The sequence below is a fragment of the Nipponia nippon genome, unplaced genomic scaffold (assembly GCF_047370975.1).
Source record: "Nipponia nippon isolate SJK-2023a ecotype South Korea unplaced genomic scaffold, ASM4737097v1 scaffold_2, whole genome shotgun sequence".
Taxonomy (NCBI): Eukaryota; Metazoa; Chordata; class Aves; order Pelecaniformes; family Threskiornithidae; genus Nipponia; species Nipponia nippon.
This window is the reverse complement of record NW_028262336.1, coordinates 15,938,662-15,962,340: the sequence shown is the minus strand read 5'-3', so window position 1 is coordinate 15,962,340 and position 23,679 is coordinate 15,938,662. Positions and strand designations below refer to the sequence as shown.

The 23,679-nt window shown below is 38.6% G+C and overlaps 1 protein-coding gene across 12 annotated transcripts in view; it reads left to right on the top strand.

The window, feature by feature from the left end:
- The window catches only part of POU2F1 (POU class 2 homeobox 1), a 123,200-nt gene that overhangs the window by 65,867 nt on the left and 33,654 nt on the right, over nt 1-23,679 (top strand). For 7 of the 12 annotated variants that reach the window (XM_087758005.1, XM_087758003.1, XM_087758008.1 and 4 more), the window contains 5 exons: nt 5,489-5,589; nt 8,605-8,658; nt 10,349-10,558; nt 12,201-12,380; nt 18,813-18,939. In XM_087758005.1, the coding sequence (XP_087614131.1) occupies nt 5,489-5,589; nt 8,605-8,658; nt 10,349-10,558; nt 12,201-12,380; nt 18,813-18,939 (672 nt within the window). The remainder of the gene's footprint in view (nt 1-5,488; nt 5,590-8,604; nt 8,659-10,348; nt 10,559-12,200; nt 12,381-18,812; nt 18,940-23,679) is intronic. The other 5 variants (XM_087758006.1, XM_009467664.2, XM_009467665.2 and 2 more) reach the window with 5 other exon arrangements.

Below are 23,679 nucleotides of genomic sequence, written 5' to 3'. Positions count from 1 at the left end.
TCCATTGTCACAGAAGTATTGCATCTGCTTCAGCAGAACCCTGGCTCTGCTCTCCTAGGCAAATACTTCATCCGTGTGAAGGTGGTGGTCATGGTAGAAAGAAACTGATGGATTGTAAAGCTGCATGTAGGTGTTTTCGTCACAAAAGGAAATACAACATCTGTAATTTTTTTTTTTTTAATACTCCAATACTAAGGTTAGTTATTACAAAAGTTTGACTCTTACTGGTGTTTGGACCTTTTACAAACATTGCTTCTGTAATTTAAATGTTCTCAGTCATTCCTTTCAGTTTTGTTTCCTGGCTTTTTAAATGATGCAAACTAAAATAATCTAGAATTTTTGAGGACCCTTTGTTTTGCAGTCATTGTTTTGTTTTTAAATATAGTGCTGATAAACCACTGGAGGTAGTGATTAATGGCATTTGTGACGTTCTTTGGGAGCTCAAGCATCAGTTGCATTAGTCAACTGGCAGATGTTAAACCCTGAAGGGAATACTCACGGAATGTAATTTTAGGCTTCTGATCAGGGTACTTAGATTATGGTTCTGGGCTCTGTGCATATTTAGTGAAAAGAAGTCAGCTTTCAGCTTGGATGCTAAGGAACTGGAAGTGCTATTGATTGTGTGGGGAGCATAGGGTCTGATGTAAAATGCGTGAAGATGATTTTTATAAACACTCAGAGTTCTTATTTTTGTAACTTTCTGTAACTGTCTATTTTCCAGTGACATTTGTAAATCACTTGAGTCTGCTGTGTAAGCACTACTAGTCTATCTTTTGAACCTCAGTGGATGTTTGTTTGGGTCATTCCTGGTTTAAACAGTAGTAAGCTGATGCAACTTGAAAAGTTTAAGGGAAATTACTGTAGGGCATGGAATTTACATTTGGCAGAGCTAGTGTTCTCAGGGGAACAAAATACGGTTGCCACTGGTAAAGATGACTTAACATCAGTAGTTCTCTAAGCTAACAGCTAAGTTTCATGGAAGTTAACAAATTAGGGTTTTGTATTTCTAACTCTGACTATTTAGGGAACATAGTAAAGTCCCCTGAATATATTGGTCACAGTAAAATGCCTGAAACAGATTTTAAAGTTAAAATTTTTGTGCTAACTGGACTCCCCTTTTAAGCATCTGAAAAAGCAACCCATATTTCAGATGAATTAAAAACAACAACAAAAGATGTCTTTACAAGTACAAGAGTTGTTGGATGGCTGTTTTCACAAGAACATGAATTGATCAACTAGTCATCAGTATTGCAGAATTACACAAATCTTTTCCAACCTTCAGTTGTGGGTGGACAGTCTACTTAGTATCTACTGGAAAAAAGAGAGAGAAGTACGGAGAGTGTCTTACAGCAAACGGATAGCCCTTTTGGTTTCCTTTTTATAGGTTGCAGCATAAAATTTTCCCAAACAACCTTTTTTGTTTGTTTGTTTAATGCATATTCTTTTTTAAAAGCTGTGTGAATGCAGTACTATGAAAGCCAAGGTTATAACGTCTATGGAAACTGTAGTATTATGACATGCATTGACATAGCAGCAAAATAATAATTTTTGTAAGTGTAGTGTTTGGAAGGATTCTAAGGATTCTTGTTTGCATTGCTTCATTTCCAGAGTTTGATTTTCCAGTTTCCATAAGAAGAGTCTATAGGAGAGTGGGAGAGGGACCATGAAATATTCTTTAACTGCACTTCTGGGCAAATATCAATGCTAAACTTCTTATTAGTAATATGGACAAGGAATCAACATTTTCTGAGTATTGGAGATATTTCTCTCAATGCACAGAGAGAGAGAGGGAGAGACGGGGAAATGTACTGCTGGTGCTGGAAGATGTCTCCCAGAGCACAGTGCAGATACCCACTCAAGTTAGTTTTGAAATCTTCCTTCTCCTTGTTTGCCTTCCCTTCCTGAGTCCTTTCTTGCACCTTACTCCACGTGTCCCCAGACCTGTAGTTCCTCACTCCTCTTCCTTTCTTATGCAGTTTGTAAACTCAGACTAGATTCTGATGATTATGATCTTGGATTTTGAGAATACGTTCTTCTGACTGCAGGTGCAATGCTACCTTGCCTGCTCCCATTTTGTCATGCCTTTACCCTCTGCAGGTACAATTCCAAGACAGCATAAACTAATCCATGTTCAGGGTGTCCTGGTACTTTGCCTGGAGTGGCACTGAGTGAGATGGTTCAAAGATTTGATTTGACTGAAAATTAATTGCACTTAGTATTAGTCTTCATCCAAACCAACTCCATGAAGTAGCTAACCACATGGCTGAATTTATGCCAGAATTTAAATGTGCTTAAGTTGCATTGGACTTGGGCTATAAGGGTGAAATTTCATCTTACAGCTTGATTCAGTCTTAACAACTTGCTGGGGGCAAGGGAGGCTCATTTCCCTACTACCACGTCTCTGACCTCCCCTGCTTTGCATTATCTGCTTCTGCTGGGCCCTGAGGTATGTTAATTCATCATCAACTGGCAGAAAACTAACTTAGCCAAAAGAAAAAAGGAACAGTCACATGAATAGTTTTCTACCCAGTTAGAAAGGTGAATTGGCTTACTGCTGTGTCCGTGACCTACCAGAAGGGGCAGGACAGGGACAATGTAGTTGGAACCAAGAAGAAAGGGGAGATAGGAGATGGAGAGTTCCCACTCCTGTTTTTTTGGTGTTGGTGAGCTTTTAGATCAGCTCTAGCAGTTATGGGAGCTGGGATGGAGATGGAAAAGACATAAATACTTGCGATTGTTAAAATCAATACTTGTGATTGCATCTGCCATGTCTATTAATCACCATGGGTTTTTACATTTAACTCTTATCTTGAGCAGAAGTGGCGTTCTGGTCCTTTATGTCCTTACAATGTGCTGACCTTCTGCTTCTGACAGCTTCGTTTTCCAGTCTACTTATCAGATTTCTTGGATTCCACAGGAGTGGTGTCACATCCTTATGAGGACCTTAAGAGCAAGGCCTCTCATATGCTGGACTCAAAGTTCATTTTCCGTGCTGTTCTTCAAAAGGCATAGGCATCCTGTGATAAATGCAAGCAACCTGGATAGCATTCCTTCCAAAACTAAGGCTGCATCCGAAGGGGAAGGGACACTGTATTTCCAAATACCAAAGAAAACTTAAGATGCAAGTAGAACAGAGAGTGAACAGGTGTGGTTTGGGTTTTTTTGCTCTGAGTTTGGTTTTGGGAGGCATGGGGAGAGGGAGTTGGAGTGCTTTGAGGTTCAATTTAAAGAAAATGTTTTCTTTCGGTACCTGTCTAAACTTTTTTGGGACCCATGGAGATTTTAAGCTCAGTCTTGGAACTTGCTTTGTTCAAAACTGTCAAGCCTAGGAGGCTGGTTTCAAATTTCCATATTAAGAGTCAGCAGAAGTGCCAACTCGAGCATTTCTTCTGCACACATGCACTGCAGTCCGCTTTTAATATGGTGTTGTGATTCGAGGCTCTTTTGGGAAGACAGTTAACCAGAACAGCTTCACCTGTTTATTTAAGGTGAGGCTTCCAGCTAGTCCTCTCATAAATTGATAATTTTTTTGACCCCTGCAAGTTTCCAACTGGAATGAGGAATATCTGCCTTACAGTGGGTTTTCTTATCTGTACTTTTTCCTGCTTGGGGGTCCCTGACCACAGGTTGAAAACTGATTCAAAGCATCTGCTTAAATGAGGAGGTGGATTGTTTCATTTGAATTACAGTAGCTGTTCGTCAGGAATTAGTTTTATACATTTACCCAATCATCTTCACGCTCCCTTTGGCCTTCTGCATTGAGAGAATTCTGCAGTTTACTGGAAAGAATGAAAATAGATGAGATTCTTCTAGCTCTTTCCAGCAGACCTTCTTATCTACCTTTCTTTGGAGAAAGGCAACGAACTTGCATTCATTCAAGATCAACTCAGACCAGTGATAGTCCTTCCGTTCACTTTGGATTGGAATTTCAGACTCATTAAGCAAAATAATTTTATGAGGTTTAAATTTGAATATTTTAAACATGTCTCTGGATCTTTGGCTGCACATATGTCTCTTAAGTCTGTAATCCCTGGCCCAAAGCATAGAGTTAAAAACTTGAGAGTAGACGAACTCTTCCCCCACAGCGCCTCCACCAAAGATGCATCAAAGGGCCACCTTAGATATAACTTACATGGGTGCCAGAAAGCTTGGCTATCTACAAAGTATCTGTATTTAATTGAACAGTGACTCCACCTTTGGAAATTTTAGCTAAGCTGTTTGTAGGTCAAAATAGCAATGTAAAATATTGGATAGTGTATTTTACTAATCAGATTTTACACCTACTTGCTTTTGCAGATGTTTCTAAGGAGTAGCAAACCCCTTTTCATGTTTAACAACTGTGACTCTCTTTTGCTTAGTGGATAACCTAGATTTTTATGGTGAAAAATGTAGACGATGGAAGGAATTTTGAAGTAGGAGTTAGTTGAACACCTGTCCATAGGCACTGAACAAAATCTGATTGTCATCAAGAGTAAACAAGCAAGTCTAAAGCTGGTTTTACTTCATTTCAGTCATGCAATTTTAAAGATTGCATCATCTGTTCTAGAAATTCCACACAGCCTGATATACTGAGTCTCCCTCCTTCTTGTTAGCCAGTGTAGGTAGTAATACCCAACATACAAAACCAGTTATTGATAATTCCTAATGTTGATTTTATCATCTCCCCACAGAATGATTCTTAAAACTTTGTAGTTATAGTTCCTCTTGGCAGAAGAGAAGTCTGTGGTTGTTTCTTGTGGAAAAAAATGTTGTTGTTTTTTTTTTTTTTTCTTTTTTCCTTCTTACAGCCAGATTATTTGGGGTTAGTTTAGGGGTTTTCATGTCTTTCGAGCTGTTAAGGAAGAAGACAACAAAAATGTAGGAAAATAATAAGGTTTTAATTATAGGAAAGTGGGTGGGAGCAAAAGCAAGCCCAGGCAGTTATCTTACATAAGGAGAGCTCTGCACAAATATTCAAGGAAATGCGGAGGTATCTTTTATCAAAAGAGTAAAACTGTGGCCCATAACTGCTATGTATATACAGTACTTCTGTTTTCATCAAGTATTATTTTACCCATCTTTAATGAAAGATGACTTCATGCAAACCTTGTTCTTGCCACGTTCTGAACCTGAAGATAGTCTTCAGCTGCTGGACAGAGTGCATGGAGAACGGAAACACAGTTTTACCTTAGCAGCATGCACCCATTTGGTTTTCAAACCATGGTAGAGAATGATGGGGTAATAGTGTACATCGAGTAGGTAAAATGATAGAAGTTAAAGAAAATATGATGTTGATTTTGTTCAGCTGATAAATGCTATATTACCGAAGTCTGGAAGTGACACTGCTTCCCCACCCCTGCCTTCAATAAAAAACTTCAATTCTTGTTACTCTCAGAGTATTTTTCTACTACATAGTATTGAGAGAATAGCAGGAGACTTAGGAATATTAATTCTTCTTCCATTTCATAAAAGTAATACCTAATAGTTCTTAATATATCTCTTTCTTCAGGCACGCAAACAAATGGCCTGGACTTTCAAAAGCAGCCTGTGCCTGTCGGAGGAGCAATCTCTACAGCCCAGGCCCAGGCCTTCCTTGGGCACCTTCATCAGGTAAGAGAAGACCCATTTTAAAGTATGGGAGACTTGGGCAGGTATGAACGCAGCTGCTTTTGTATGTTCTGTATTGTTTCTTTCTGTGAATGATGGGTAGTCATGTAAACGAACATATGGGTAGACCACATGCTTAAATAGCTTGGATGGGAAAAAGTTCTTAGTGTGGCACTCACTTCATTGCATTAGGCTGCAGAATACGTCAAGATAGGGTGAGACCTATTTGGGGAAGCTGGAAAGCCCCTTTTTGGGGACTTCAGAATGTCTAAAGTTTGGTGGGTTTTGTGGGGGTTTTGTTTGTTTGTTTTGGTTTTTTTTTTTTGTTTGTTGGGGGGGGTGTTTTGTTTTTTGGTTGTTTTTGTTGTTGTTGTTGTTTTTAAACCTTAATGGAGATACCAAATTGAAAGGCAAGATAAAATTTAATCTTTTTGGTAAAGGATTGTATTGGCCAACAGCTGCCAAGGTTCTGAAATAGTCACTACCTAGTTAAGAAACCAGAACTGGTGTTGAATTGTAGTCATCACTATGCTTCAATCTTGCAAGCTCTTACACATTAACTAGAAATATAAAGTGATCATACTTACTAAGCATGTATGGTTTGTGAGTTTTTTCAATTTTTTTTTAAAGTTATTTCAAGGACCTGTTTGTCAGATGATATTCAGGCTTCTACTACTATCCCTCTGTTCTGCTGCTGCTGTGTTTAGGGAATCAAAGCTGAACATCAGATGCAGGCTGAACCAAAATGGGGCATCCCTAGGTGAAGAGAAGTATAAGGGGCACTTTTCTGTAGTTTTTTTATCTGTTCAGACTTGATGTATGAAAACAAATGTCCTAATTTCTTTCCCTTCCTCAGCACCAAGTTTAAACTTTAAAATACTGTACCTAATTGGCTGACCTTGAATGTTTGAGGTCTGAGGTTGCACAGTTATTGTGGTATAATTGACGTACTGAAGCTTTTATGCCCTCTTTTAAAGCTCTGAACTGCCATTTTATTGTATGGACCATTCCACATGTCTTGTCACATAATTATGATTTTCCTAGTAGATTGGATTATATAGGACCTAGGGAGTGCCAGTGTTTGAATTTGCTGAACCAATAGGCTGTTGTAGGCTGCCTTTATGTGGAGAGAAGCTGACTAGTTTTCATGGGTTGTCAGTATGTGTTTAACATGGAGACAGATACAGCTGTTCTGCAGAATTTTGTGTGTTTGTTTCAGTCTTCGTTTTGTTGTATAGATTAATCCAGCACAGTAATTGTATTTAGCACAGTGCTTTATCTTGCTTTGGAAATGTATTTATTTAAACAATTGTCAGGACCTTTGTAACTTCATGTTTGATAAAGTGTGATTCATTTCTTGAAACTCTAGTTCAAAGGAAAATCTCAGCTATTCTTTTATGCACCTGCAGGTGTGTGGGAATCTATTGTGAAACTGTCCTCTTCTAGTGTGGCTGCTGTTAGCGGGGTGTTACTCGGCCGTATCACACAGTGCTTTCCTCCAGACTAATACAAAATATTAGGTTGTAGGCAACATTCAGGAACAATTTAATTTCTCGTCAGAAAATGTTTGTGGTGTGGTGGAAGGGGTGTCCAAATTGCGTTCAAAGAGAGTTTCAGGAATACGCTGGCTGTACCCGCGTGAGATATATTTGTAGTCTTTATGTGGTTTTTTTATTGATACATAATTTTTAAAGTACTATTTCTGAGTATATTTTTTGGGTGGCAGGCTGTTATTGTTTAGTTTATTCTCTGGTGTTAATTCATGTTAAAAGCTCAGATTACATCAACTGTGTCAAACTATATTTTGCTTGTGGTGAGGAGGAGCTTTTCTGGGAATGTTTCCTTAGATGTAGAACATGCTTAGTAGGTCTAGTACCCTTCATCTAGAGCGGTAGGAAATATTTCCAAGGTGACTCTTAAGGGTTGCCTGTTCGAATATTCAGTTATTAATTTAATGTACTGCAATTTAAATTAAAACTCTCCTTCCTGTGCTTGCAGATATATGGACTCTCTTTTGTGATGTATATTATGTGGGGACATCTTTTTATAGAGGCAAGAGTGCTACATTTTGCTTTGCTTTATTGTACCCTTATGTGTTGCCTGGTTTTCAAATGAGCAGTGGTTTTCAAACATGGCCAGAGATGGAAGTCACTGCAGGCTGTAACTCTGACCTTTGAAAGTGTTGGTAATTAATTACATAACATTCCTTCTTTTAGTAGGAGTGGTGGTGGAAACAAGGCAAGACTGATTAAAATGGTCTTCAGTAAATGAAAATTTAGCATTTGTCGTACAGAGAAAATCCTTATTAGAGATAAAATAACACTCTCTAAAAATCTCACTTTCTGAAGCATCAGTTTTTCTTCACTGCTAACCCACTAGAACGTCTTTGGACCTGTTAATCACAAACATTGAATTCAAGTTTTGAGTATACCTGAATCAATACAGCCTTTGTAAAGTGTCTCCAGTCCTCTGTATTGAGATCTTCTTTTCAGTGGCTGAGGACTGCAAATACTTGAATGGGTTGATTTGAGAAAGAGTGTTTATGCTGTGGGTTTTGTGCTATGCAGGTGATTGCTCCTCTGTCGTATAAAGAAGCGGGTGAATGCAGTGTACATATTTGGGGTAAGACCCATTCTGAAATATTAGAAGGATGATGATGAGTAGAGCTTAATGCCCTTCCCTGAAGCCTGGATTTTTTTTTTTAACAGGAATAGGAATAGTTAGCCTGTCCACCCCAAAATGCTCTGTTTCAACTCAATTTCATGATAATAGCTAGATCCCTAGGCAGGAATACATTCAGCAAGAGGTAGACAAATAACAGTGTAGAAAAGTCTTACAGATTTTTTTTTTCAGCCTGGAGCACAACCCCTGTTTCACTGATTCAGGTGTTAGAGGGGCACGCATTGTTCTTGGGGGAGTTTTTGTTGGGGTGCAGGTGGGGAGGTTGTTCTTTTTACATTGTTAAAGTTTTCTGTGGATTTTACATTATTTCATTTCCATTTTTGCACTGCATTGTAGGTCCAGCTCGCTGGAACAAGTTTACAGGCTGCTGCTCAGTCCTTAAATGTACAGGTAAAGACAGTTTCCTTCTGCTGCTCATCCTTCTCTTATTCCAAACAGCATTATGGTCCCATTAGAGATAGTTTTTAACCTATGATATGTTACTCTGTTTTTTCATTCTGACTGGTCTTGCAAGTGATAGGTATGAAGGAATAATAGTTTTACAGCTGTAAATCAGGTTCAGGACTGTAAGCATTCAGAAACTAGAGTTGTTTAAAACACACAGCGATTGTAATTTTATACTGAATTTCAGTCAGGTGTTGTATCATGAAAACTATAAAACTCCAGGAATATTTCATGTTCTTCCATTTATTCACTTATTTTAAACATAGCAAGTATTACTATGCAATTTTTCCTTACTTCTGGTAGCTGAATATAGGAGTATAATGTAAAATTAACTATGTAATGTGACTAGTGTCTATTGCTTGTGTAAATAACACATAGTGATTTCAAAATAAGTAATTGTTGTTTAATAATGTACGTGAGACAACAAAGCTTTCAAACTTTTTTATGATGCTGAACACTTCAGTGTATCAGTTAACATGCCAGTTCCTCTCAGTACTATATTAAGGGGAAAGGCATGCAGTTTTATTGAAACCTGGTTTCAGTATTGCTTGTTATTAAAGAATGTAGGCAGTGCATTACATGAAATGCAATAGAATGTGGACCCACTTATACATAATAACAATTTGGAAAGAAGAGGAGGTATAGTGACCTTCCTTTCTAAGAGGAAGGAGGCAGAAAATTGCCTTGGTTGCCATGGTAAACTTCCATCCCTGAGAGAGATGTTGGCAAACAGGCTGTATCTCTAGTGCAGAATGTTTACAGTCCTGCGCTGTAATTATCGCTCAATGACTGGCAGAATTAATCAGAGCCTTTATGTTAATTAGCCTGCTCTGCAGTCCCCAAAACAGGTGGTGGAAAATATGCAAATCTATGCAGAATTTTAATGTTCTGCATAACCAGTTTTAATTATCATAAAACTCTCTCCCCCTCTTCATACACTTGCATTTCCTCCCTCATGTCTTCACAATTTCTTCTGTTAAAAAAAAAACAAAACCCAAAACAAACAAACAAACAAAAATCCCAAAAACCAAGACCACAAAAAAAAAAATCAGAAACCCCCCAATCTTTTGAAATAAAGCAGCATTCAATTAAATAAATGCTAAAGTTTGATTATTTAAAAGCACTGTATATATTATGTATTTTGCTGTAGGTAGATAAACCTGTGAGGATTTCTCAAACCAGTTTTGTGTAAGCCACCAGTATGATGACTTAGAGGTGCAGGATGCAGATAGAGAAAATGGAAACACAATCTCCTTTCCCTCGTTCCATTGTTCAGGATTTTAGGCAATGAATAATTTTAACAACCTTTTCTTTCTTTATGGTGAGAGGTAGTGTCAGCTTCAGTTGCATTGCGTAAAATGAAATGAGACCTGAAAATAATGTCAAGGAGTTACAAAAGACCTGAGAGTCTTTTTGTTTTGTTTAAACTGCATTACCTACAGACATGTTTGAGCAATCGTAGCTGAGATGGTGGGCACATAGAGCCATTGCTTAAACACACTCTTAAAATAAACCCAAGGGCTTTTTGTATGCAGATGAAAGATTTTTATTGTGCAGTGTTGAGATAGCAGTGTTATACATTAACATCTGTTTTACACTATAAAGAGTTGTATTTTTTTTTTTTTTTTTTGACTAGTCTAAATCTAATGAAGAATCTGGGGACTCTCAGCAGCCAAGCCAGCCTTCCCAGCAGCCTTCAGTGCAGGCGGCCATACCCCAGACCCAGCTCATGCTGGCCGGAGGACAGATCACTGGGGTAAGATTTACCCAAGTATACTGCAGTAAGCCTCCTGTCCGGCAAATGATGGCCGTATCTACAGCAGTCCCCGTAGAACTGTCAATGAAGGTTATTGTCATTTCCTTTAACATAGGAAGAAACTTGAGTGAAAGAGAGGACAGAAAATATCTTCCTATGAAAAGCAGACTTTAATCTTTGTTTTTTGTTGCAAAGTATTTGCTTCCAAAAAAAAAATAATTCTCTGTTGTCAGTATTGGTCTTGACTCTGCAATGAAATGAAAACCTGGTGTGTGTATACAAATAAGAAAGTCACTGATGTCATAAAGAGGAATTTTTATTTTTTTTGCAAGATTAAAATGAGGCATGGGAGCATGAGACTAAATCTTATCAGATAGCTGGGTGAAGAACAAAAATGATGGGAACTGCTGACACCAATTCTTCCTCTTCTAAACACATTTCTTTTTAAGTAACTATATCAGTGCTTGCCTTAAGCCTATTCAACCCTTCTGTTTTAACCTACCAATTTTGAGTTTTTTAATTGCAAGGCTTTGGGAGTGATTATGGAATAACTGTTGTTTTGGGATTACTGGTGTTTCTGAATTGTTGTAAATGCTTTCAGTCATTTAAAAAAGGAGCAAGTTTTGTGAATGGGCTGCTTTGGTTAAAGAGTTTGCTTCCACGTAATCAGCTTTGCAGTTTTAAGAGTTTGCATGTTAATAAGGAATTTAGGGCAGTTGCTCCAACAATGTATTTGTGATTTGAAGTATTAGGTTAGATCATCTCTCCACTTGAATGAAATGATGTCTTAATTTCATGTTCAATTGTTAAATCTTCTTGTATGCTAGTGTGTAAATAAACATCCTATTTAGTTTTTGGTTAATTACATTTGAAAGTTTTAGAAGTGAGAGTGTTTTAACATGTTATTGAAACCTAGCATATTTTATTATTTTTCTCATTCTCAAAAAATATTGGTTTGTTTTAATTTATGATTGTCTGCAGTAGTGAAACATTCAAAACTCCAGGCCTGTGCAGATATGGATTGTAGTAAATATGGGCATCAAGATTCATTTACATGTAAAGGAGAGACTGCTGCCACCTGTTTCACAGAGATAATGCGTGTTTGGGAAAGGGAAGGGATGTAAACTTGCCAACTCTATTCTATTTAAAAAAAAAAAAGCAGATGGGGAGACTTGGAGAGAAACAAATGGAGCTCATGTTCTTTACTTATATCTTAGGGCATAATGGAAATGATGGAATATGGCAGGGATTCATGCTAATGTGAAGCAGCTGGGGTGTTATCAGTTTGTTCAGTAGCCATAGCCAGCATTCCTGCTTCTCATTCATCTGGCTAATCACTTGCTGTTCTCCTGGGTGTAAATTTCCTTTCAAATCCTGGCAATACTGATTCTTTTCTTTTGCTTGCTACTTAGTTACCTTTTTCCTGAACCTCCTGGTAGAGTTGCGAAGAAAACTTAGGAGAAAAGTTAGGTTCTGTAGGTTACAGTAAGTGCAAATATTTGTGTTTGTGCAGATTGGTTTATGTCAGGCCTGTGGTAGGTTGGTTCCTACGCTGTGTTGAGTAGTCAGCTGTCCTTACTTAAGGCCAGAGTCACTGGCTAGTTACTGGCTGAACTGTAGTAATAGTTCTGGGAATGTCTGGTTAATATAACTAGTAATGAGCTAGCTAATGACTTTGTAGCTGAAGTGGCTCTTTCCATTATTAATGGCTGTGTTTTCTAATTATTTATAGCTCACGTTGACGCCAGCCCAGCAACAGTTATTGCTACAACAGGCGCAGGCACAGTTGCTGGCGGCTGCAGTGCAGCATTCAGCCAGTCAGCAGCACAGCGCTGCTGGTGCCACCATCTCGGCCTCTGCTGCAACGCCGATGACGCAGATCCCTCTATCTCAGCCAATACAGATTGCACAGGTGAGCCTTGAGGCTTGAGAGGGTGGAAAATAACGAGGTTTGACTAATGGCATCATTCAAATAATATTTTTATTCCTTATTCAGTGAGTTTTTAGAGTTCTTGAGTACTGTTAGTCTTTCCTAATGCATCCTTAGCTGATGAGGTTGAAGTTGATAGTTTTAGCAAAGAATGCGTACCAGCTGCTCATCAATTCCACTGGGCTTTTAAGTTTGTTCCAGAATCTGACCAGATGCTGTATTTTCTGAATTTTCCTCCTTGTAGTTAGCTTGAGAAAGGAGAAAAAGGGCTATAGAAAGATGCCCATAGAAATGACACTTGTCGAGACCTGTATGGATGGGAAGGGATACCTATGTATCACAAAGGATGCTTGTTAGATCTAAACAGCAAAATGGTAGAGCTGAAGAAAGGCAGTTTGACTTCATGTGTCTGTGTGCTATTTTGGCTCGGTGCTTAATGCTCAGAGTTCAGTGACAAAGAATGGGCACTCTTGTGTGTCTAGAGAAAAACTTGCCAGAATGAGTCTGGTGTCGGAATCTGTCCAGTTTTATGGTCTGCTGCTAAAGACCCGTTAATTCTTAATTCTGATGAACTGCTTGCCAAGGAAGTTCTGCTTACTAGGAGCAGCAAAGATCCTCCTGGGTCTTCCAGGATTGGCTTAATTCAGTGTGGAGAATGCAGCGCCACTGACTTTACACTTCGCATATGTAGTGTGGAAACTCCTTAGACTTCTGGACAAGGGTAACCGAATGTACAGCATAGGCATCTTGAGTACTACTAGTAGATGATTGTGTTGCTGATCCTGAGGTCCATCTTCCCATAGATTAAGGTTCTCGGTACATAATATTTCACTTTGATTAGTCTAGCTATGCAAAGTTTGTTGGGTATGTAATCTCCAAAGTTGCTACTTCTTACAGTGAGCAGGTTCTTTAAAACTGTCTGACGCTTTCTATTCAGACTATTTTCACTTGTGAACAAGAGGGCTGATTGAGTAAAAGAATGGAAGTGTCGCAATTTTCGGTGAAGTTCCTTGGTGAAATGCGCTATTCCTTTATTGTGCTAGTCCACTAGCTGAATAACAGCCTGGTTGTGCTATCAGATTTTTATTAGCTGAAGTGGCAAACTTCTGTGGTGTTGGTCTAAAAGTTCTGACCTCTCTGGCTGTCCTTACAGAGGCCAGAGTGATGCCATCCCACATTAAAAGGCCGGTACTGCTGTTGCCCACAGACCCCTCACACTGAGCCTCTTGGTGCACTGTGATGAGTCATGTGACCAGATATTAATACTTCTTTTAGCAAAGGATCCCACTTCACTCTCATGATCTGGAGATGACTCAAGGATGTAGCATTCAAGGAAACTTGTAATTCCCAAGACCATCTCTTAATTGTGTTAAGCCTATGTCTGTAGCCAATAATACAGACAGATTTCAAAAAAAGAATGGGAAATGTCCTTGTCAAGGAAGCTGACGGTTAGCTCCATTTCTCCATGCATCTGTCACAGAGTTCCCATTTGATATGGGAATCTTCTAACCTAAATGTAAGTGATCCACAGGTGTGTGCCTCTTGTCTTCCAGGTGTGCAGCTTAAGATAGCAAGGTCTGCTTTACTGAAGCGCAGAGCATTAAAATTTCATATTAATAAAATTTGGACCTTGAACTTTCTGCCTTTACATTTGTCAAATATGCCACCATATTGTGGATACTTTTGAAGGCATTGTTGTGCATATGTGAGATCTTGCTAATCCCGCTCTTCCACTTCAGTGGGAAGCTATGAAAATGAGTGAAGCATTTAGTTATTCATTTAGTACTGAGTTTTTCTCCAGAACTTACAAAATCTTCAGCGAAGTGTTTGAGAAGAGTTGAAAAGATCAGGCGTGTGTGGTTAAATAGGAACTTCTGAAGTGGGCATTGTCTGGTTTGTGCGCGCAAATGAGCTAAAGGCTCTATGGAAAATGACATCTGATCATGTAATTGCCACCATATAGTGTGTATTTGTAGCACAAGGGGAACAAATTAAAGTTTCACTTGTTTTCTGGCATTGGTTGAATCTTGTTAGCTTCTTATGGTGATGAAAGTGCAGGGCATAATTTGTGCAGGTGTTGGATATAATTTGAGATACTTTATGGAAAACTTCTACTGTCTAGGTTTGTAGGTGGATAACACCATGCTTTTTGATCCATCTTGACAACAATTTATAAACAGTGCTCAGCTTTGTTTGCATTGCTATTGTAAACATCTAGCTGATTACACAAATAGCTGAATGTTTGTTTTAATTGCTGCTTTTTGAATAATTGATTAACTGGCAGGTCTCTGCAGCAGGGGGATTACCATATTTATTTTAATTAACTAATTGCACAAGCATGACTTCTTTAATGTGCATTGCAGTTAATGTAAGGTATCTGCTGCAGCAGTCTGGTAAGATGGTTCTGCTGCTGCTGGGCTGATGCTAAATTGTCACTAAAGAGTTGTACCAAGTTTTGGAGTTCTTTGTAAACTTTACTTGTTTTCAGGATCCATGATCAGTGTTTATATGATGTAAACCTCAAAATGAGAGAGATTCTCAAGTTTGTACTGGAGTTGTAACTAGAGATAATGGCATTGAATTTAGAACTTTAGAACTTTTAAAACAAAACCAAAACCAAAAAACTTCCTCATGTCAAGATGTGGCACTTGGCAGATTATTCTGCTGAGGTAGGAGCTGGATTGTTTTAATCTTTCTAAATTGTTAGGCAGCACCAGAAGACATGCATGTTTTCCCAGAAGTCTTTCCTTCTCTTTCTACGTGCTTGTGCTAGTGTACAGATTTTAACATTGAGGGAAGAAAAAAAAAGATCGGTATAGGAGAGCAGTGTTGGGGTTGTTAGCATGGTTCCTATTGGGAGATTTATTGTAATGCTACAATTAACTAAATAATAAAACTTTCCCAAGGTAGAAATAAAGTTGGATTTCAAATGAATTTGATGGGCTGGTAGGGCTATTTAAGAGTGATTAGCCTTGGAGGTATCATTTCCATTCTGTGTTACAGAATTATATTTCTGTATTTAAACAAGACTCAGCCAAGATACCATTTACCAAGGGAGATGCACAGAATAAGATTGCTTATACCAGTTATCCCTGAGGCCTCAATTTAAAAACAGTTTTCTCATATTAAAGTCTAAGAGCCTGATGATAAGAGCTGTCATGTCTGAGCTGGGTACCCTGGGTTATGAATACTATAGTCTTAAACAAAAAGCTCTCCTCCTTTGATCTTAGAAATACACTGCCACTGTTCCTTTGTATTCTTTCTTGTATGTAACTCCATCTCCACTGGTGCTTCTTCAAATCATCTGAGATCTACTTGGTCATCTGGGAGGTGGGGGGTTCATTCATTTGCTTTTGGTATGGGAGGTCCTCAACCTATCGGTTTTTCTCTCCATACCTTTTCCTTCAAAAATTTCTTCCCAACCCTTCCTTTTGTGTTTCTACTTTTTCTCTTATCCACCTCTATTTTCATCCTTCAGCTTCTCTTAATTTCTTTTTCTTCCACCCAGCATTCACAGCCTTAGTCAGCTTGCCCTACTCTTTCTATTTGTTTCTTCCTCTGCATCTAGTCCTCGCATCCAAGTCAGTGTGACCCCCTCTGTGCTGGAGAGTCTGCTCAATCTGCAAAGGTAACCAGTAGAGCATTGAAAATCAATGAATAAATGAGTGGATGTCCCTGTCACGTTGGGATCAAGAAGTAAGAGTTTTTAGTAGCAGTTCTGACCAATGTAACTTTATGATATGAAGTCAGAAGAAACATGGAGTTCCTGTGAAAAACTGGAGCAGTTGTCTCTCTCTTTTTTTAGGAAGGAATTTGGCCTCGATTTCATAGAAACGGTTGCAGTACTTCTGAAATTTTCTGAAAGCAAACAATACTGTCAACTTTAAAAACACTCTGCTGTGCTAGGAGGCGCTTTTTAAAGTTTTACCATTCTTTTATAAAATGGAAGTTTCCATTTCTGTCGTGGTTTAACCCCAGCCAGCAACTAAGCACCACCCAGCCGCTTGCTCGCTCCTCCCTGGTGGGATGGGGGAGAGAATCGGAAGAGCAAAAGTGAGAAAATTCATGGGTTGAGATAAAGACAGTTTAATAGGTAAAGCAAAAGCTGCACGTGCAAGCAAAGCAAAACAAGGAATTCATTCACTACCTCCCATCGGCAGGCAGGTGTTCAGCCGTCTCCAGGAAAGCAGGGCTCCATCACGTGTAATGGTGACTTGGGAAGACAAACGCCATCACTCCGAATGTCCCCCCTTCCTTCTTCTTCCCCCAGCTTTATGTGCTGAGCACGATGTCATACGGTGTGGGATATCCCTTTGGTCAGTTGGGGTCATCTGTCCCAGCTGTGTCCCCTCCCAGCTCCTTGTGCACCCCCAGTCCACTCACTGGTGGGGTGAGGAGCAGAAAAGGCCTTGACTCTGTGTAAGCCCTGCTCAGCAGTAACTAAACCACCCCTGTGTTATCAACACTGTTTGCAGCACAAATCCGAAACATAGCCCCTTGGTAGCTACTATGAAGAAAATTAACCCTACCCCAGCCAAAACCAGCACAACTTCTTAAAGCACATTGCTTGGTCAGTCCATCTGGTGTGTGTCTATACCGTATTATCACACTGTATGCTTTTGACTTAATATGACCAAGTCGCCTAAGTGATTGATGGCTAGTGTCTTTGTAATGCACGTTAAGTAGTCGTTTTCTTATAATGCATGTCTATGGTCTCATAAATCAGTGGACTCCCCTTTTTTTCCTCCCTAATCTTCCTTTCCACCCACTGACACTCCCCACCCTTCTTCCCCAGAAGGAGATTGTTGCAACTTTTAAGTCTTAGTTTAACAGTTTTTAACAGTTGTTTGTTTGGTTGTTTTTTTTTTTTTTAACAGTTGTAGACAGATAACTATATTCTGCAAATGGTTGTGTTGTGTAAATAAAAAGTTATCCTTGTCAGTCTGTCTTGACTTCCCATCACCATTTCCACCGCTGGCAGTGAATGGCCTTTCACGCCTGCTGGCTGAGCAGCTTGTGTGAGTGCTGAGTAACCTGCATCAGTCAAAATGTGGGGGGGCTACTTTACTGGCCTTAAGAAGCAGGTCTTTGTTAGTCTGGCTCACTCTGACTCAAGTTAGGGAGTATGTTAAAACGAGCAGCTCCATTCAAGCAGGCAGACTGAGCACTGTTTAGGAGCGAACTGGCTTTGTTAACATCTTCTGACACAGTTGGACCCAGAGGAGGGTATCTGTCTGCAAACAGGTATCCCGCTATCTGAGTAACTTATCTGAAATAGAGTTTTTGGGAAGGTTTTTTTTGGTTGGTTTGTTTAATGGGAGGTTCTAAGTGTGGGAAATATTTCAGGCTTTTTATCTACCTGCTTGGCGGGTATTTTGAAACAGCTTCTTCTCGGAAAGATGGAAAGATTCTACACATGTGTATAGATAGTTTTCATCGATTACCTCCGCTATGTTGGCTGGCTTCACATTGTGCTTCAGTTTTCAAATTTCAGTTACTCTTGTTATTTTTCCATTTGAAGAAGATGAAAAGAAACAGGCTAGTTTGGGGGGAATATTTTTAAGCAGTTCTCTATGTTTTCATTCTCCAGGTAAAGAGCAAGTTGAAGCATTTTTCTTGATGATTCACTTTCTCAGAGATTAGCATTTATGTTGAGACCAGTAATTTAATTATAGAAAATTAATAGTTCTGAACAGTTTAAATACATAAAAGTATGGTTCTACAATAGTGCGGTGTTTTGGGTTATTCCTTTTAACCTTAATTATGGCCATGTCTATTAAGCTTATTGTAACTTGTTTCAGAACTAATCAAATATATTTATTTACTATTTGAGTTAGCAACTTCCTGAAATTTGACCTGAACGAGAGTGCAAGCTAGGAATCTGCAATTTTTTGCTTTCCTGTTGCTGACGAGAATGGTAATTGCGGATTGTTGTTGTTGTAAACAAAACTAACTCCCAGCTAATATGCTTGATTTGTCAACAATGAATTTTGTAGCAGAGTTGCATCCTCAAAAAATAAGCCTGAGAAATCTGGGTGCTGATAAGTCTAAAGTATTTGAAAATTTCTGCATTCGGGGGGAGGGAGATTAATTTTTTTTTTAAGCAGAACAGTGCTGGAAATATTTTGCTGGGTTATTTGGTAAAGAATTTTTGTTTGGTTTTATGAAGGACAATGAAATTCAAATTGCCAGACTAAAGGATAGTCAGTAGCAGGACTGCTGTGTTTGACATCCACTTTTATCCCTAAATGTTAGAATGTAACTGGTTGATAGGAAATCTAGTTACATTGGGAGTCATGGCTGACTTAAATGTCTAACACACAGCTCTTTTCCTTTTTCTTTTTCTTTTTTTTTTTCTCTTCCCCCCGCCCCCCCTTTTTTTTTTTTTTTTTCCCCTTCCCCTGTTTCCTTAAGGATTTGCAGCACTTGCAGCAGCTTCAGCAGCAGAATCTCAACCTGCAACAGTTTGTGTTGGTGCATCCAACAACCAACTTGCAGCCAGCACAGTTCATCATCTCACAAACACCGCAGGGGCAGCAGGGTAAGTGCTCCTTGCCAGGAAAGAAAATCATACATAGCTTTTTAGAGGAGTAGGTGAAACTGAGGTGGTTCCTACACCTTCGGTAACTGTTGGTATTCCCTAGGAGAAATATCAGTATTGCAATTAGGAGACTCTAACAGGTTGTCCCTTCCTGGGTGTTAGACCTCAGCCTTGTCAAAGTTTGTGTAGCTCACTTCTCAAGGAGGATCAAGCCAGAGATCATATCATGGGAATGTGTGTTAGCAACAAGGTCTCTTGGGAAATACTTCAGCATCTGAATTTCTGGGTCAGGCTCTCAAGAAGGAAGCCTACTGGGAGGAGAACTTGGAGAAGACAACTCTCCAGAAATCAAAGGCAGAATCGTAGGAGGTAGAGGCCTGGAGGGTGTGTGGGCTGTCTGGATTAGGTCAGTGCTAAATTTAGGCTCAAAATTCTAAGACTGGAAAAAGATTACAAAATCAAGAGTCCTGTGGGAGGCTAGAAAAGTCCTTAAGCCTAAAGAGGGTACAGTGAATTTTCTCATAGACTGAAATAATAATTACACCTTGGGAAAAGAGCTATAACGCTTGATTTTGTATAACAACTCTTGGAAATAATATTTTGGCGATACGCCAGGTATGGCTTACATGCTAAAGGCAAACCAAGGCAGTGGTAGGTGGTAGTGTGGCAGACCAGTTAAGGTGTTGCACAGGAACTTTGCTCTAAGAACTAATGTGTTCAGGTTGCAATACATCATAGTACTGATTGCACCGCGTTTGTTGATGCCCACAGAAAACTGCATTTAGTCATAGCCTCTTATGCTGATGTACTCCAATGATCTTTTTTCCCCCTTTCTCTTTTGCATGAACTCTACTCAGTTGTTCAGGTCTGGTAATGCAAAGATTCTTGCTCAGAAGGCAAATACTGTTATGCTTGAAGAGTCTTCCACAGCCTGGCTGTCCTATAAAGCAGCTCTTTGCACCTCATTTTCTTCTGTTTCTTTCAATTTTTTCATGCATCATTCCTTTTTATAAACCATGACTTGGATAGAACTGGCTTTCAATTATGCTGAAGCTCTCTCGCTGTCTGAATGCTCTCATATTTGAATAAAGGGTTAGTCAAAATTAACTCTCTTTTAATAGGACTTGATTTAGGAGAGCTTTGATACCAGCACTGGTAGAAAATGGCTAAAAGACTATTCATAGAGGTATTTAGTGATGTGCTAGTTTCTTAAAATAAAGCAGAACTTAAAAGCTTAACATATTCTTCTAGAAGAAATCAAACTTCACCAAAATGTAGTTCAAGGATTCTTTAAAATAGGCTTGTTTGGGGTTTCGGTTGGTTTTGTGGTGTGTTTTTTTTTGTTTGTTTGTTTTTGGTTTTTGTTTGGTTTTGGTTTTTTGTTTGTTTTTTTTATCTTTTAAGGAAACAGCAAGCACAAAAGCATTGTTTTGAAAAACTTACTGGTATTAATGTCTGCCTACATTTTTCAGCTAACTTCTGCTGGTTTTCTAAAATATCTCTGAAGATGCTTCACAAAAAAGGAAACTAACAGAAGCAAACGATATTCATCTCTCAGAATGAATTGTTTGCATTATAGAAAGGAAGGAAGGCTTTTTGTTTGTTCGTTTAAAATCTTCTGAAGTAGAATAACTACCAGAAGAGGTTTTCATAGTACCTTTTCCAGGGGCCATCTCTGAAAATTATTTCTTCACTGCAATTTAAGACCTGCATATTGCTGTCATCAGTGACGCAGTGTGTGTAGAAACACCATGTTTTACTGGTAATGTGCAGCCTGGACAACTGAATGGCTCAAAAATGTAGGAAGATTTATATTCTGTATTCTGACCATAGGCCATTAGCGTGTGACAACCTTCCAAACTGAAATGCTTGAATGGATCTAATTTTCTTCATGAGCACTCAATGATAAAGCAACACGTATGTAATAATACCCCTTATCTCACTTTTTGGTATGGCTTTTTGCAGTATTTCATGGTTATTGTTAGAAGATCTCAAACAGTATGTTATTATTTATGAAAAAGTGTGTATTTTTATTTTTTTATTTGCTGTTGCAGCTGAATTTTCCATGTTGTTCTTGTCCTATTACTCCATTAGTCAACTTCCTAAAATAATAAATATTCTGAAGAAACTAGCATAGACCTTTCTTTAAAGCCAACGGCATTCAGATTTTTTTTGGAAGCCTCATTGGTACTGCATGCAGCTTTATATAGATATATACACATTTAATAACTAAAATGAAAATTCAGATTTATTTATAGAGTATCTATTCTGGAAGAAATCCGTTGCTTTACAGACTACACTACATATTTTGTACATGTCGTAGTCATGTAAATGAGAAACATTGTTTTTAATACAAGAGAATAGTTTTGAGGGAAATAAGTGAAGTATCTCTAAGCAAGATCATAGAAGACGTAAATATTTGGTAGAGAAAAGCTTCTTTTACTTGAAGAGGTGATGGGGTACAGAGTAATACAATCAGTAGCAATCATATTTAGATTCTTGGAAGGGGTTGAACATCATGGCTTAGATCCAACTTCTGAAAAATTTTAGAAAATTCAATACCTAAAATATTAATCAACAATCAGGATGTTATTCTGCTATCTTTCTTCAACACACATTACAGATCACAGCAGCAGGTGTGAAATTCTCCCCATAAATCCACTTCCATGTGTCTAACGTAGTCATCTTCCTTTTCCATATGATTTCTGGTTATTCAGTGGCTTACGTGAAACAAATTGTAAAGTTCCTGTTTTTCATGGCTTGTAGTAGGTAACATCATAACTGAAGGAATTGTTTCAAGCCTCAGCAGATATGCAGAAGATTGAATGGAAGTAGAAATTTGGAACAATTTCTTATTCAGAGCAATTATTGTCCCCATATTATTGTTGAAGTCACAGGCAGGAATGTAGCACCTTATACAGGCTTTGTACCTCTTGTATCTAATAGATCTGTCTCTAGGATAATCAGTTCAACATCCTTTACTGCAATTATAGCTGCTGCTTAAAAATATTGCCCATAGATGACCATTTGCCTTTCTACTCAGAAGATATGGCCAATAAAAATCGTATCAGTAAAAATCTGAATGCAGAGGGGAAGTGGTGCTGCATTTCATTTAAATTAATCTTGGAAACAGAAGTTGTTAAGATCTAAGAAAAGACTGCATCATTGTCAAGAAGGTTTAAAAACAGTACTTGTAAAGAAAGTATCCAGAAAGGCAGATGTGGAAGACAAGCTACTAATTAGCTTTAAACATTGAAACTGAGCCTACCTATTCTCAAGTTATTGCTGTTTATTATTAAAGACCTTGGTTATGATTTCATTTTTTTTTAATTGTAAAAATACCTGGGATGGTGATAACAGGCCAAATCCAGTTCTGTTCTCTTCTTGCATATTTGTCCTACAGACTTTGAGACTTCACTTGTATCATTACAAAAACAAAACAACAACAAAAAAAACCCAAACCAAAACCAAAACACCCCACATTTTTAAAATGGGATAAAGAATGTTAAACATTGGTACCTACCCTGCTGGCCTCTGGTACCATAAATCAGAGTGCAGCTCCCTCACCCAGGGTGAGGATGGAGGAGGATGCCTGAAGTTGCCTGCATTTCTTCTCAGATGCGTCAAATGTGTAACACACAAGCGTTCATCTCATGTGAGATTGTGCACCTGCACTGCCCTTACAGGACTCCTTCTCGTTTTGTTAATAATACGCTATGTGAACCAGGTGAAAGTGCTTTGGTTCCCTCAATATGGAGATGAGGAGACCCAGCTCTTCATTGCCAAGAGACTCTTGACGACAGCATATTTGCTGACACAGCAGTTGAATAAAACGTAGCCGACTCAAACTCTTTCCCCAAATTAGAGGGGACAGCTTGAAGTGGAATGAAGAAGAACTTGGAAGAAGTGATTTAAATGGTACCTTTTTCCCTTGTGCTGCAAATACCCATTACCAAGATATGAATTAAATGCTTAATATTTACTGTCCACATTGGAATCAAGTCTTTGCTTCTAACCATCCGAACAGCATCAATGGGTAAAAATGTTGACTTCCATTGAAGTAGTGTGGCAGCACCTTTGCATGGATCACTGGGTTGGTACTCTTCAAAACCGCAGTTCACCAACTTCAGCCCATTTGCTTCATGTTCTTGAACTGATCTTAAAGGGTACCTGGATACTGCAAAGGTGCAGCAGCATGCAGTAGCTTAACATCTCAGTGGACGAGATTTGTAGGAATGCATAGGTTAGTACTTTCTCTCCTGTGTTGGATCCCGATATAATTCCAACTATGAGTCTCCATTTTGGAAGATCTGAGTTTGATAAAATGAGGTACACCAAAGTGCCCAGAAGTTTCTTTCCATCAACAGTGATCAACAAAGTTGATCAAATGGCACTGTTTGTAATATGTGGTATGACACCCTTCCTTCTTCTCTTTCAGTTGTTTTCATTTAATCAAATAATGACATTGTAATGGCTTTGTCTTGCAAGCTAACTTCCAGGATATGTCTGTGAGAAGATGAACAGCTTTGGCAGAGAAAAAGCGGTCAAGTTCATCTTAGATGAAAAAATTCACTCTTTTGGGAGATCAGTTAGCGATGAATTATGTATTATGCTTCTGGGCCAACTTTTTAAAAATTATGCTGAAGAAATCTGCACTTGAATGTTTGTTTTATCTTTTGTTTAATTTTAGACAGTAAGAACTGAACCCCAGATCAGTCCTTGGGGACTACTGGCTGGCAG